Here is a 12,757-nt window from a genome sequence, read left to right on the forward strand (position 1 = left end):
TTAGACCAATTACATTCAAATTAATGGTACGCAGACCATATTTTCTATCCTATTTGGGCCATACTAGTCACTTTATATCCTGCAAAACAGTACATATACAATATATACCATTCACCCATTCATTATCATGAATGGCCCACATAGATGGTTAGTAATACACGTTATGCATCACATAAATATTTGCAGCAATTAATCAAGGGCACCAATAATCTACCAATTATTCAATCCTTATTAATTCTAATCAAGTTGTCTAACCTTAAAGGATTTGTAGACCTAATCAAGAGTTTATGACTAAAATTGCTCCCACTTAAACCAATAACTTTATATGCTTTACTAATTTTAAACATAAAAATGTATTTCTAGTCTAACCGGAAACAAACAAGTTTAACTAAAATTTAAAGCTCATATAAAATTATAATCGAATCCATTAATTTAATTTATTTCAGTTGAATTAAACGAATTTAAATTAATTCAAGGTTTAATTTTAGTAAAATAATTAGTATAAATTTAAAATTTATAATAATTATAATATTCAAAATTAAAATCCAAGAAAACAATTTAAATTATTAATTTTAAAGTTAATTAAAATTATTTCCGAACTGAAAATTCAAAATTAAAATCAAAACGTACCAATTGTCGTCAGACGAGGCACTTGGGCTTGCGCCCAAGCCCCATCAAGCCACGAGGCAGCGCGCCCCGCTCGATCGATCGTTGCACAAGGCACACACAACCACACGCCACAGGCAGCCACATGCCACACGCACACGGAGCCATTGCTGGCCACGCTGCGCGCAGCCTTGTGCGCGCTACGCTATGTTGCTCGCTGCATTCGTACCGCACGGGCGACGAGCTCCCTTGCTTGTCGTCGCGTGCCAGCACTATACAACACCCCTTAAGGGTAACACGTAGCTTCCATTGCTCTGTGCGTGCAACATTCATGAGCGTTTTCATAAAAAATTTAAAAATTTTAATTCAAAATTAATGACAAATTAATAAATCATATTAATTTCATAATTTTAGGGCGAAAAATCGAAAATTTATTAATCAATTAATTTCCGATTAACATGGATTCAAATCTAGGTCATAAAAATTAAAAATTTAACATAAATTAACAATTTTTATGGTGGATTTTAATCATGGTTACCTAATTAAATTATTAATTAATTATGAAAAACAAATCAATTCTAAATTTTTTGAATTTCAACAAATTAATCATAATTACAAATTAGGTTGTATAATTAACAAGTCAAGGCATTCATAATTGTTAAACATATATAGTAGGTCAATCAAAAACTCAAGATTTATCAACAAGAATCGCAAATATTCAATTTAACATCTTAAATTTACAAACTTTTGCGTTCGAAAAACTAAAACCTCCGAAAAGTCATAGTTAGGCTTCGAATTTGGGAATTCTGGGTTCGGCCGAAAATTACTATTTTTGTCAAAATTTTAGAATGCCTTTTACATGTGAAATTGACACAAAAATCACTCGATTTGGTTGAGTAACGAATAAACTGCCGAAAAACTGCGTACATATAATTAAATAAACGCAATTTGCAATTAATTAACAATTACGAAAATTAATCACCCCTTTTAATTCTTTGCAAATTTGTAAAATTTAACCATGTCATGCAATTTAGATTATGTAAATAATAAGAGGCCCGTGATACCACTGTTAGGTTATGATACATATGAATAAACATAAATCATGCGGAAAAACCATAAAGCCAGGAAACATATTATTTACACATAATCATTTAGCATAATTCAGATGCATACACTTTGTAGCGTGCCCTCCCTAGCTGCGCCCGAACCGAACAAGAACAAGTCTTTAGGACTCCAAGTGTCGTCCCTCCGTAGATAGTCCACAACACGTCCGGATCCGCCTTAAGATTGACCAACTAGAATCGCCCTTAAGGTACTATATATTTTCGGCTAACAGGGCAAGAATATGGCTGATTTTTCTACTTAAAAATCTTAGCTTTTTATTGTTTGAATACTTGAAATTATCTTGTATAAATTATGAGCCCTTAACCCATATTTATAGGCCATGGAATAAGTAATCGAATCCTACTAGGATACGAATTAATTAAATTAGAATCCTAGTGTAGAACTCTTATTTAATTAATTTATCTTTTAGGATTAGGAATTTAATCATTAAACAAATCCTATACACTTTAGGTTTCGTATGTGAACACAAACTCTACATGAGCATGACCCGCAAGCGTGCAGGCCATGCCCGCGCACGGCCCACACGGTCGCTCGGCCCACGCGAGCTACAAGCCCACGTGAGCAGCAGCAATGCTGGCAGCCCACTGCTCGCAGCTGCGTGCGATGCCACGGCCTGCTGGGCCTGGCCTTGCGCTGGGCCTGGCGTGGCCTTGGCTGTTCTTGTGGCGCGTTGGCTTGCTGGGCGATGGCCCGGCTTCGTGCTGGGCCTTCGTCTGGCAGGCCTCGTCCGATGCTAATTCGTACGATACGCTTTCGATTAAATTCCCGATTCCGGAATTTATTTCCGATACGAACAATATTTAATATTTTCGATTCCGAAATTAATTTCCGTTTCGAACAAATATTTAATATTTCCGTTTCCGGAATTATTTTCCGATTCCGATAATATTTCCGATTCTGACAATATTTCCGTTTCCGGCAATATTTCCGATTCCGGCAATATTTCCATTTCCGATAATATTTTCCAATACGTACCATGTTTCCGTTTCCGGCAACATCTACGACTTGGATAATATTTATATTTCCGATGCGATTCATATTTCCGTTTCCGGCAATATCATCGTTTCCGGAGGATTCATTTCTTGCCTTTGACGATCTCAGCTCCCACTGGAACCAAAATCCGTCGATTCCGAATATCCATAGATGGAGTATTTAATGCCATTAAATACTTGATCCGTTTACGTACTATTTGTGTGACCCTACGGGTTCAGTCAAGAGTAAGTTGTGGATTAATATAATTAATTGCACTTTAACTGAAGCGGCCTCTAGCTAGGCATCCAGCTCACTTGATCTCACTGAATTATTAACTTGTTAATTAATACTGAACCGCATTTATTAGACTTAATATTATATGCATACTTGGACCAAGGGCATTATTTCTTTCAACTATTCTGGGTAGCGGTTAAGCATATCAGATACTGTAAATAACGGTTATTAAAAATGGAAATACGGGTTTTGGGATTGCGTCAGTCAGTCACAGGTCGTTCGTCACGTACTTAGGAAAGCGTACACAAGCAGTGTTTGGTTTCATCATCGAACTTGTCGATTCGGGCCTAGGGACAAATGTAGGCGTCTACAAGGCGAAGAAGGCTCAAGCTTCTGTTGCTAAGGTGGTTGAGACTCCGATGGTGGTTGAGACTCTCGAGACTGAGTTAGTGATTGGCCTTCAAGCTGCTAGTTTTGACTGAGTCCTTGTCGACCATGGAATTAAGTATGAAAGAGCCTATTGTTTCCATGGATATTGATCTAGGAGCGGTGGAGAAGCCAACTGATGCAATTTTTTGACACCGAAGAATTAGAGTAGTTTATTTCAAGGCATTTGTAAGGTGTATGTGCCCTTTTAATTTTTCGATATTGGAATTAATTTTATTTTATTTTGCATTTGGTTTTTTTTAGGTTGGTTCGCAAACTTATTTAAATTGAATAAAGGCATTTTTTTATTTACATCATTTCTTGCAGACTTATGAAACTTTATTTTTATTCTTGTCATTGCTTGCAGACTTTTAATTTTTTTTATTTGAACCGAATCCGGGTTTGGATTGCCTATGTATCTGCCTCAAGTAAACTGAATTTGGAATCAGGTCGCTTGTAGTTCTAGCTAGAAAATGGATAGGTGCAGAATTTTAATCAAGTAAGTTTATGAAACATTACCGTAAACATTGGTTAAAATTGCACGAAAAAAATTAGAATTGCGTATATACGTACCCCCTAAGTGTTCTGAATTTTTCCGTAAATATGGAGAAAGCTTCGGAATACACATAGTGTTGGCGCCATAAAATTTTAACGCACAAGAGTAAGTGGCGAGAATATTGTTGCGCCAACTTGGCCAGCGCAAGAATTATCTCGCGCCTGGGTGGACGACCCGCGTTGTTCCTGGTTCGTTTTTGTGTTTAATTAATGAAGTTAATTTGCAAAATGGTCATGCATTTATAAGCTTTTTGAACGATTTTTTGGATGCTTTGCGAAGCTTTTTGGACCTTGAGTTAGAAATGCTCAATTGTCCGTATTTGTTTTCATTTGTTATTTAAGACAGTTTTGTGGGCGGAATTTGTAGAGATAAAAAATGTTTTTCTTTGTGTAGATCTTGAGTAGGCGCAACGTCCCTTGTTCTCACCGTTGTGTTTAGTAATTTTATTTTTTGTGGGCCAAACTTTTGATCGCCTCTTGGTATTAGTTTTCGGTTTGTATGGGTGTAATCCCGGGCTGCTTTTTTTTGTTCTCTTGATTTATCTTTGGTTCTCTCCGTATTTTTAAGGATGGTATGGGTTAGGGTTATGGCTTTTCTTTCTTTGCTCTTTTTGTTTCGCTTCTTTGTTGGGATTTCTTTTGGCTAATAACAAGGATAGAGTTTATTTGTTTTGTTTTTAGTCACTTCGGCCGACTGAGTGAGTTCCGTTTAGTTGGCCTAGAGTGGACCCTTGATTAAGTTTTTATTACTTCGCATGCATGTTTAAATTATCGTTAACTTATGCAAATAATGTGGACTTGAATTGTTGCCTTTATTTCATTGAATTTAAATTTTAAAAAAAACTACATCGAAAAAGAAAAAACTAAAACTATTCGGAGGATAACCTCCGGAACTTATTGAGAAAACATAAAGAAATGGGTCTCGTACGCTAACTACTTCTAGACTTTGACTCAGATTTTGGGTTGATTCTCGAAGAATTTATGCCTTTCTCCGGTAGCCATTTTGAACTCGATCCTTCATGAGTTGGTTCATTAATATTAAATATTTTTTTACAAAAATAAAAGAACAACATAAACCTGACACGTGGCACAATTAAACAAGTTAATTTTTGTTGGGGGTCGTTTAATGTTAAGACATCCATAGTTCGAATGGATTGCGTCAATTTTCCGTTATTATATAAATAAAATATAATTTATTTAGTTTTTGTTATAAAGTCAAATCATGCATCTATTAAAGAATAGGAGATAGTATATATGAAGTATTTGTTTTGAGTAACACTATTATCTATTATTATCTTTTATTATCTCTATCTCACCTACCCCTACTTAATTCCCTAAGCCATAAAAAGTGAACTATTATCTCTTTCGTTTATTAATGTGAATACTTACATATGTTGTTTGGTGATAAAGCTATACAACGGAGCTTCAACACTTACCTATATATCAAAATATTGTTGAAAAAAATATACGTACCAAATAGCTAGATACGTGGACAATTGGACATGCACACCAAATTCTTTGATTTCTAGAATAGATTTCAGCCAAGCTCTAATTGACATGACATCAAATAATGTTTTCAGCTTTCCATTTACAAAACCCACCTACCCCTACTTTGACAATCGGCTATAATATATCCTTAATTGCATTATTTATATATTGATCTAACTTTGACGTTTGACAGATTACGCCGACATATCACATACCACATATCATATGCCCGCATTATAAATAGACCTTCCAAGACTAGTACTTTCAAACAAACAGAAAAATCAAAATACAATATAGTTGACAAACATGTCTGTAATGGCACAAAACAACACTCCCTTAGTGTTCAACGTAACAAGGGGAGAGCCGGAGCTTGTGTGCCCTGCTAAGCCCACGCCTCGAGAGCATAAGCCACTCTCTGACCTCGACGACCAAGAGGCCAACCGATTCCTGATGCCGGCCATTATGTTTTACAAGGCTGATCCTTCCATGCAGGGAAAGGACCCTGTTAAGGTGGTTAAGGATGCTCTAGCTAAGACTCTTGTGTTTTTCTACCCCTTTGCTGGCAGGTTAATACAAGGTGACAAAAGGAAGCTTATTGTTGACTGCACAGCCGAAGGTGTGCCTTTTATCGAGGCCGAGGCTGAAGCAACACTCGAGGACTTTGGGGATGAAATTCATGCTCCTTTCCCTTTGGACAAGTTGCTTTATGACATTCCTGCTACTGATACACTGTCTGGTCGCACCCTCTTGCTTGTAGTTCAGGTAATACTTTACTCCAATATCCATCCTTGCTACAATGGATGCTTTAATCTCGATCTACACTGTGTTTGTTAACATGAAAGTATACAAAATTATGTACTACCATATTGCATGTTGGTTATAATAGAAGAGAAAACAATTAATAACCGAAACTATTAAGCTAGTATTTAACTTTTATACCATGTTAGTTTATAGAAAGAGACAACAGTGCAAAAGTGTAGAAACATGCATGCATGTTGAAATCATTGAGTTATAAGTTTCAGGGTGGTTTTTAGCTGTTTATGTTGGGGTCGATAAAAAATTAAGTAACATAATACTACGTATGGGATATAAGCAATTATACTTAGAAGTTAGGTAGCTCGAACTAATATTACACTTCAAAGTTTTCGCTCGGGACAGACAGACTCACTTAAGCCATAATGAAACTTCGCCACCAATAAATATTATAACTAGGCCATTTAGTTTCACGTAGATTTTCTCTCAAAAATCATGAAAACCAGTGGAAAAACATCGAAATCTAAGATACAATTATTAATTTCTCAATAAATAACCAAATAATTTAACAAAATATATACATATATATAGTTTCTAAAAAGGCTTTTTGCTTATACATGTTTCCATAATCTTTTTGAATAGATTTCCTTGTTGATTAAATTATTAAACTTATGTAGTAAATATTAAAGTCACTCGAACAATAATAAGTCAATGATGGGCCGTCAATGATGTGAAAACAAGTGTGTAATATGACCCCATGCATCATTGTAGTTGAGTTAGGTGAAAGAGCACTAAGATATAGCTAGTTTGTTCTTTACGTAGTTAATTGAAATAACGTACTTTATGTTGATAATTAATTAAAGGTCCACAATTGAGTGCTACACTGCTACCAAATCCTGATGGTCAAAAACAACAGCTAGCCAAGTCAACCTTGAAACGATTACGTACATGAATTGTGTTTGTTTGTATTGTTAATTATAGGTAACCCGTCTAAGATGTGGTGGATTCATTGTGGCCCTTAAATGCAACCATTCCATAAGTGATGGCACCGGCGTTACACAACTAATGAACGCCATAGGCGAGATGGCGCGAGGTTGTTCTGCCCCCTCCATCCTTCCGGTTTGGGGCCGTGAACGTTTGACCGCAAGAGAACCTCCAAAAGTCAGCTTTCCCCACCCCGAGTATGACCAACAAGCGGTGGTTGACCTCAACACCATTAGTAAAGCCGACTTGGTTCAAAAATCCTTCCTCTTTGGCTCCACCGAGCTTGATGCCCTACGTCGCAATGTTCCTTCACACGTCAAACAATTCTCTACCTTTGATGTCCTTAGCGCTTCCTTATGGCGTTGTCGCACTATAGCACTTGGCCTTGACCTTGAACAGGAGGTTCGTCTTCTGTTTTCTCTTAATGCGAGGAATAGGTTTAACCCGCCCCTAGAGAAGGGGTATTATGGAAATGCATGTGCATTCCCTACTGCCCGTGCTAAGGCAGGGGATATATGCCAGAACGACGTGGGATATATTTTGGAATTGATAAGGAACGTTAAAAATGAAGTTAATGATGAATATATGAGGTCTATTATGGACCTTATGGTAATCAAAGATAGGCCACATTTCACCATTCATCAGACTTATGTGGTGTCGGACCTAAGGCATTTAGGGTTCATCAACGTTGATTTCGGATGGGGAAAGCCCGTTTACGGAGGACCGGGAAGTAATGGCTCGATACCAGATGAGTGCTTCTTTATTTCCTTTAACAACAAGAAAGGAGAGACTATGATAATGGTACCTATTACCTTACCTACCCAAAAAATGGATGTTTTTATTAAGGAATTGCAGGAAATGCTTCAACCACAACTTTGAATAGTAATTTTCTTGTTGCTTATACTTTAGGTTTTGTGGTCAAACGTTGAAAAAAATATCTCACTATTATAAGTACCAAAAACTTAATATGTATCATCTTATTACTTTTATCTCGATATATATTTTTAAAGTAACGTTCTGTAATCTTTTTTATATATGTGCAATTATTTAGTGAAATGCTAAATGTCCAACAATAAAATTGTTCTTTTTGTATGATGCGTCTGGTGTGAATGTTATTAAATTAGAGATGCGAATGGAGTATTTATTCTCAATATCTTTTTTCTATTTGTTTATTACTCACCTACTTGTTTTATTATTTTTATTAGATTCTACTCTCATTCCTTAATGTGCGTGTCATCAAATGTAACTCTTAATAAGATACATAAGAAGTACTATCTTCGTATTTTATTAAGTGATACACTTTGACCAACACGTAATTTTAAGAGGGTGAGTTGATTTTATTAAAATAAGTTGGAAATAAGGATAATGAGTTATTATTTACGGTAATAAAATTAATAGTGGTTAAATTATTTATTATAGTAAAAAGAAGATGTGAATAAGTTTAGGACCAAGATGGAGAGAAAAATTAATATAATTGAGAGTGATTACCATTACAAGCCAAAATAGAAAGTACATTATTTATTACAACTAGTTGTTGGACCGTGCGCTGGCGCGCACAGTCCCCCAAGGTATGTAAAATAGTTTTGTTAAATCCTTACGTAAAAGACGAACACTTATGTTTTAAGGTAATAAAATGTTTAAATGTTATGTTAAAGTTGGATTTACATGTAATAGATAATAAAGTTGGATTTACATGTAATAGACAATATAGGACCATAAATATGTTGACAATGTAAGTGCCATAAAATTTAGAGGCACCATAAACACATATAATTCGAGCAGTCTAGTACAGAACCGAAATCAGTCACGATAAACACATATTTGCTGAACTATTAGAGCGCCACTTAGGATTACGTATTAATGGTTTCGGCAAATGAAAAATAAGATTTCTAATTTATTTTTGAATTAAAAAAATCGAGTTCCACGTAGATAATTATTTAGGTGCCACATAGATATTTTAATTAAATAATTACCAATATATACAACTCCATCCAAAACCAAACGTACACTCTAATAATTAAAAAAAAAATCTAAAATAAAATTCAATCCAAGATCAAACGCTAATCTAAAATAAATTAATCAAACACTAATAAAAAATAAAATCAATCCAAAATCAAACACTAAAATAAAATAAAATAAAATAAAATTCAATCCAAAATCAAACATTAATCCAATATTAGAGCGCCACGTAGGAAATCTAATGGTTTTGGCGAATGAAAGATAAGATTTCAAAATTATTTATGAATTAAAAAATTCGAGTGCCACGTACGTAGATAAATAATTAGGTGACACGTAAATATTTTTATAAATTAATTTAGAATATTACGTATATACAACTCCATCCAAAATCAACCACTCTAACAATTAAAAAAATAAATCTAAAATGAAATTCAATCCAACATCAAACACTCATCTAATCTAATATATAAAATACGACAGTTGGTATATATATAAGAGTTTTTATTTTAACTTAACAATTTAATAGAATCCGTGCATCGCACGGGCTAAAATCTAGTTATTCTTTTAAAACAAGGAGATGCATCGTACCTATTTTTTTTTAAAAATTATCTTTTCGGATTTAATCTCGCGATTTCATTTATTTAATTTTTTTTTTAATGTAATGTACGCTAATAATTCTAATATAGTGTCGCTTGTTTTATTATTTCTTATTAACAGGCGACATTAAAATTTGCTCATCAATTATTAAGAAAAATATTGAAATAAAATTGAGGGATAGGTGTCACCTGTTTTATGTGCGACACCAATACTTTTAGAGTCCCATTTTATATCATGGGCGACACTAAAGGTTTTCATTTGATTTTTCAAAAAAAAAGGTGTCGCCTGTTATTAATTGTTGACACCAAAAATTTTAGAGTCTCATTTTTTAATGTAGGCGACACTTAAAGTATTTAATTAGAATATTAAAAAAATATTAAAATAAAATTAAGAAGAAATAGGTGTCGCCTGTTACTAATGTGCGACACCAAAACTTTTAGAGTCTCATTTTATAACAGAAGCGACACGGTAGTCTCGTTGTAATATTTTCTAACAACTTTATGTGTCGCCTTTTTATAAAATGGGATTCTAAATGTTTTGGTGTCGCACATTAATTTGAGGCAACTCTAAAAGGGCGACTTATAAAGGTATTTTTGTAGTAGTGAATATAGAATGCCAAGAGTCGAAGCTAAACACTATGCCGAAAATGATATGGGTTTGAAGGTTCAAACTTGCCATGCTCGAGTTTGTTAGGTTATGATACATATGAATAAACATAAATCATGCGGAAAAACCATAATGCCAGGAAACATATTATTTACACATAATCATATAGCATAATTTAGATGCATACACTTTGTAGCGTGCCCTCCCTAGCTGCGCCCGAACCGAACAAGAACAAGTCTTTAGGACTCCAAGTGTCGTCCCTCCGTAGATAGTCCACAGCACGTCCGGATCCGCCTTAAGCTTGACCAACTAGAATCGCCCTTAAGGTAGTATAGATTTCGGCTAAATAGGGGCAAGAGAGTGGCTGATTTTTCTTGAAAATCTTACCTTTGAATACTTCAATTGTATCTATAAATTATGACCCTAGGCACCTATTTATAGAGGTATGGAAAAGGAATTATAATCCTACTAGGATTTAGATTTATTAATTAGAATCCAACTTGAACTCTAAATAATAAATTTAATCTATTAGGATTAGGATTTAATCAATACACAAATTCCGATAGGATTAGGATTCGTTACGAACATGAGCATCGTATGGCCACGAGCATCGCACCACCCGCGCAGGCCTTGCAGCCCACACGAGCAGTCGCTGCTCGCAGCCCAACAGCACGCCTAGCGTGCGCGCGCCAAGGCCTTGCTGGGCCTGGCCTTGCGCTGGGCCTGGCGAGGCTGTGGCAGCTCCATGTTGGGCGCTCGGCTTGCTGGGCGCGGGCCTGGCTTCGTGCTGGGCCTTCTTCTAGCAAGCCTCGTCCGATGCTAATTCGTACGATGCGCTTCCGATTAAATTCCCGGTTCCGGAATTCATTTCCGATACGAACAATATTTAATATTTCCGATTCTGGAATTAATTTCCGTTTCGAACAAATATTTAATATTTCCGTTTACGGAATTATTTTCCGATTCCGATAATATTTCCGATTCTGACAATATTTCCGTTTCCGGCATTATTTCCGATTCCGGCAATAATTCCATTTCCGATAATATTTTCCGATACGTGCCATGTTTCCGTTTCCGGCAACATCTACGACTTGGATAATATTTATATTTCCGATACGATCCATATTTCCGTTTCCGGCAATATCATCGTTTCCGGAGTATTCATTTCTTGCTTGTGACGATCTCAGCTCCCACTGAAACCAAGATCCGTCGATTCCGAATATCCATAGATGGAGTATTTAATGCCATTAAATACTTGATCCGTTTACGTACTATTTGTGTGACCCTACGGGTTCAGTCAAGAGTAAGCTGTGGATTAATATCATTAATTCCACTTGAACTGAAGCGGCCTCTAGCTAGGCATTCAGCTCACTTGATCTCACTGAATTATTAACTTGTTAATTAATACTGAACCGCATTTATTAGACTTAATATTATATGCATACTTGGACCAAGGGCATTATTTCCTTCAGTCTCCCACTTGTCCTTAGGAACAAGTGTGCATTGCCTAATTCCTTTGCCGCTCGATGCTTGCTCTTGAACATAAGGTAAGAGTTGTCATCCTTATTATGTCCAGAGGTGTTTCTCGGTTTCAGAGTTCAACTGATCAAATAAACAGATAATCATAGCCTATGATTCATCCGAGCACGGCCATGCATTTTACAGTTTCTAGCTCTCCGAGTGGCCTTGTACAACTTTTAAGCATCTCGTCCCGATTTATGGGAGGACAATCCCAATCTTGCGATCTTGAGATTAGACTTCGTTTGTTAGGTGATTACCTGAGCGTTGCCTTTATAGCCTCCTTTTACGGTGCGACGGTTGGTCAACGTCAAAGTAACCAGTTCTCAAACAAGTAATCTCAAATCACTCAGGTATTGAGGATTTAGTGTCTAATAACTTTAATGAAATTTACTTATGACAGATTTTCATCTCTTACAGTAAAGTTTCATAGGTCTGTCCGATACTAGTCTTCCCAAAGTAAGTATCTATGCAAATGGTTACGACATTGCCATGTCCACATAGTTCAAGAAACAGAACTACTAGTCATCTTGCATTCTAGTCGTCTAACGTTTTCTATGCGTCCAATTTTATAGAAAACTCCGACCAGGGACCATTTTTAACTTTTGACATTCAAGTTCATTTGATAGACATTTCTTAGTCACAGGACTGGTCCTGACAGTCTATCTTGAATATATCGTCAAATTGAAGGGACTCATCATTTAATACTAAACCAAGATTAAATGGAATATGAAAATACATTTCATATATGATAAATGTTCAACCCCGATGTTTTACAACCATGGGCCTCAAACCCATATTTAAAACAGTTCATGGAATTCAAAGCTATGCTTGATTTCCAGTGCTACAACGTGAGTGTTGCTTCTCACTTGTCGCATAGGTTTAGTTATCATGCTTTGCCAATCTTAATCTCCTTTTCTCGAATGTTCTCGAG

General features: G+C 35.7%; 1 protein-coding gene across 1 annotated transcript; it reads left to right on the forward strand.

Annotated features, from left to right (window-relative positions):
• Positions 1-5,674: 5,674 nt before the first annotated feature.
• Positions 5,675-8,238, forward strand: LOC110800853 (benzyl alcohol O-benzoyltransferase). The gene is made up of 2 exons (XM_022006181.2): positions 5,675-6,168; positions 7,141-8,238. Exons 1-2 carry the CDS (start codon positions 5,713-5,715, stop codon positions 8,020-8,022), a joined length of 1,338 nt encoding a protein of 445 aa, XP_021861873.1. The 5' UTR covers positions 5,675-5,712; the 3' UTR covers positions 8,023-8,238.
• Positions 8,239-12,757: the final 4,519 nt, after the last annotated feature.

The sequence above is a fragment of the Spinacia oleracea genome, chromosome 1, assembly GCF_020520425.1.
Source record: "Spinacia oleracea cultivar Varoflay chromosome 1, BTI_SOV_V1, whole genome shotgun sequence".
In the NCBI taxonomy this organism is placed as follows: Eukaryota; Viridiplantae; Streptophyta; class Magnoliopsida; order Caryophyllales; family Amaranthaceae; genus Spinacia; species Spinacia oleracea.

Coding starts and splice junctions, on each gene's coding strand:
- LOC110800853 (XM_022006181.2), top strand. CDS start 5,713: ATGTCTGTAATGGCACAAAACAACACTCCCTTAGTGTTCAACGTAACA. Junction 6,169..7,140: donor CCCTCTTGCTTGTAGTTCAG/GTAATACTTTAC, acceptor TGTTAATTATAG/GTAACCCGTCTAAGATGTGG.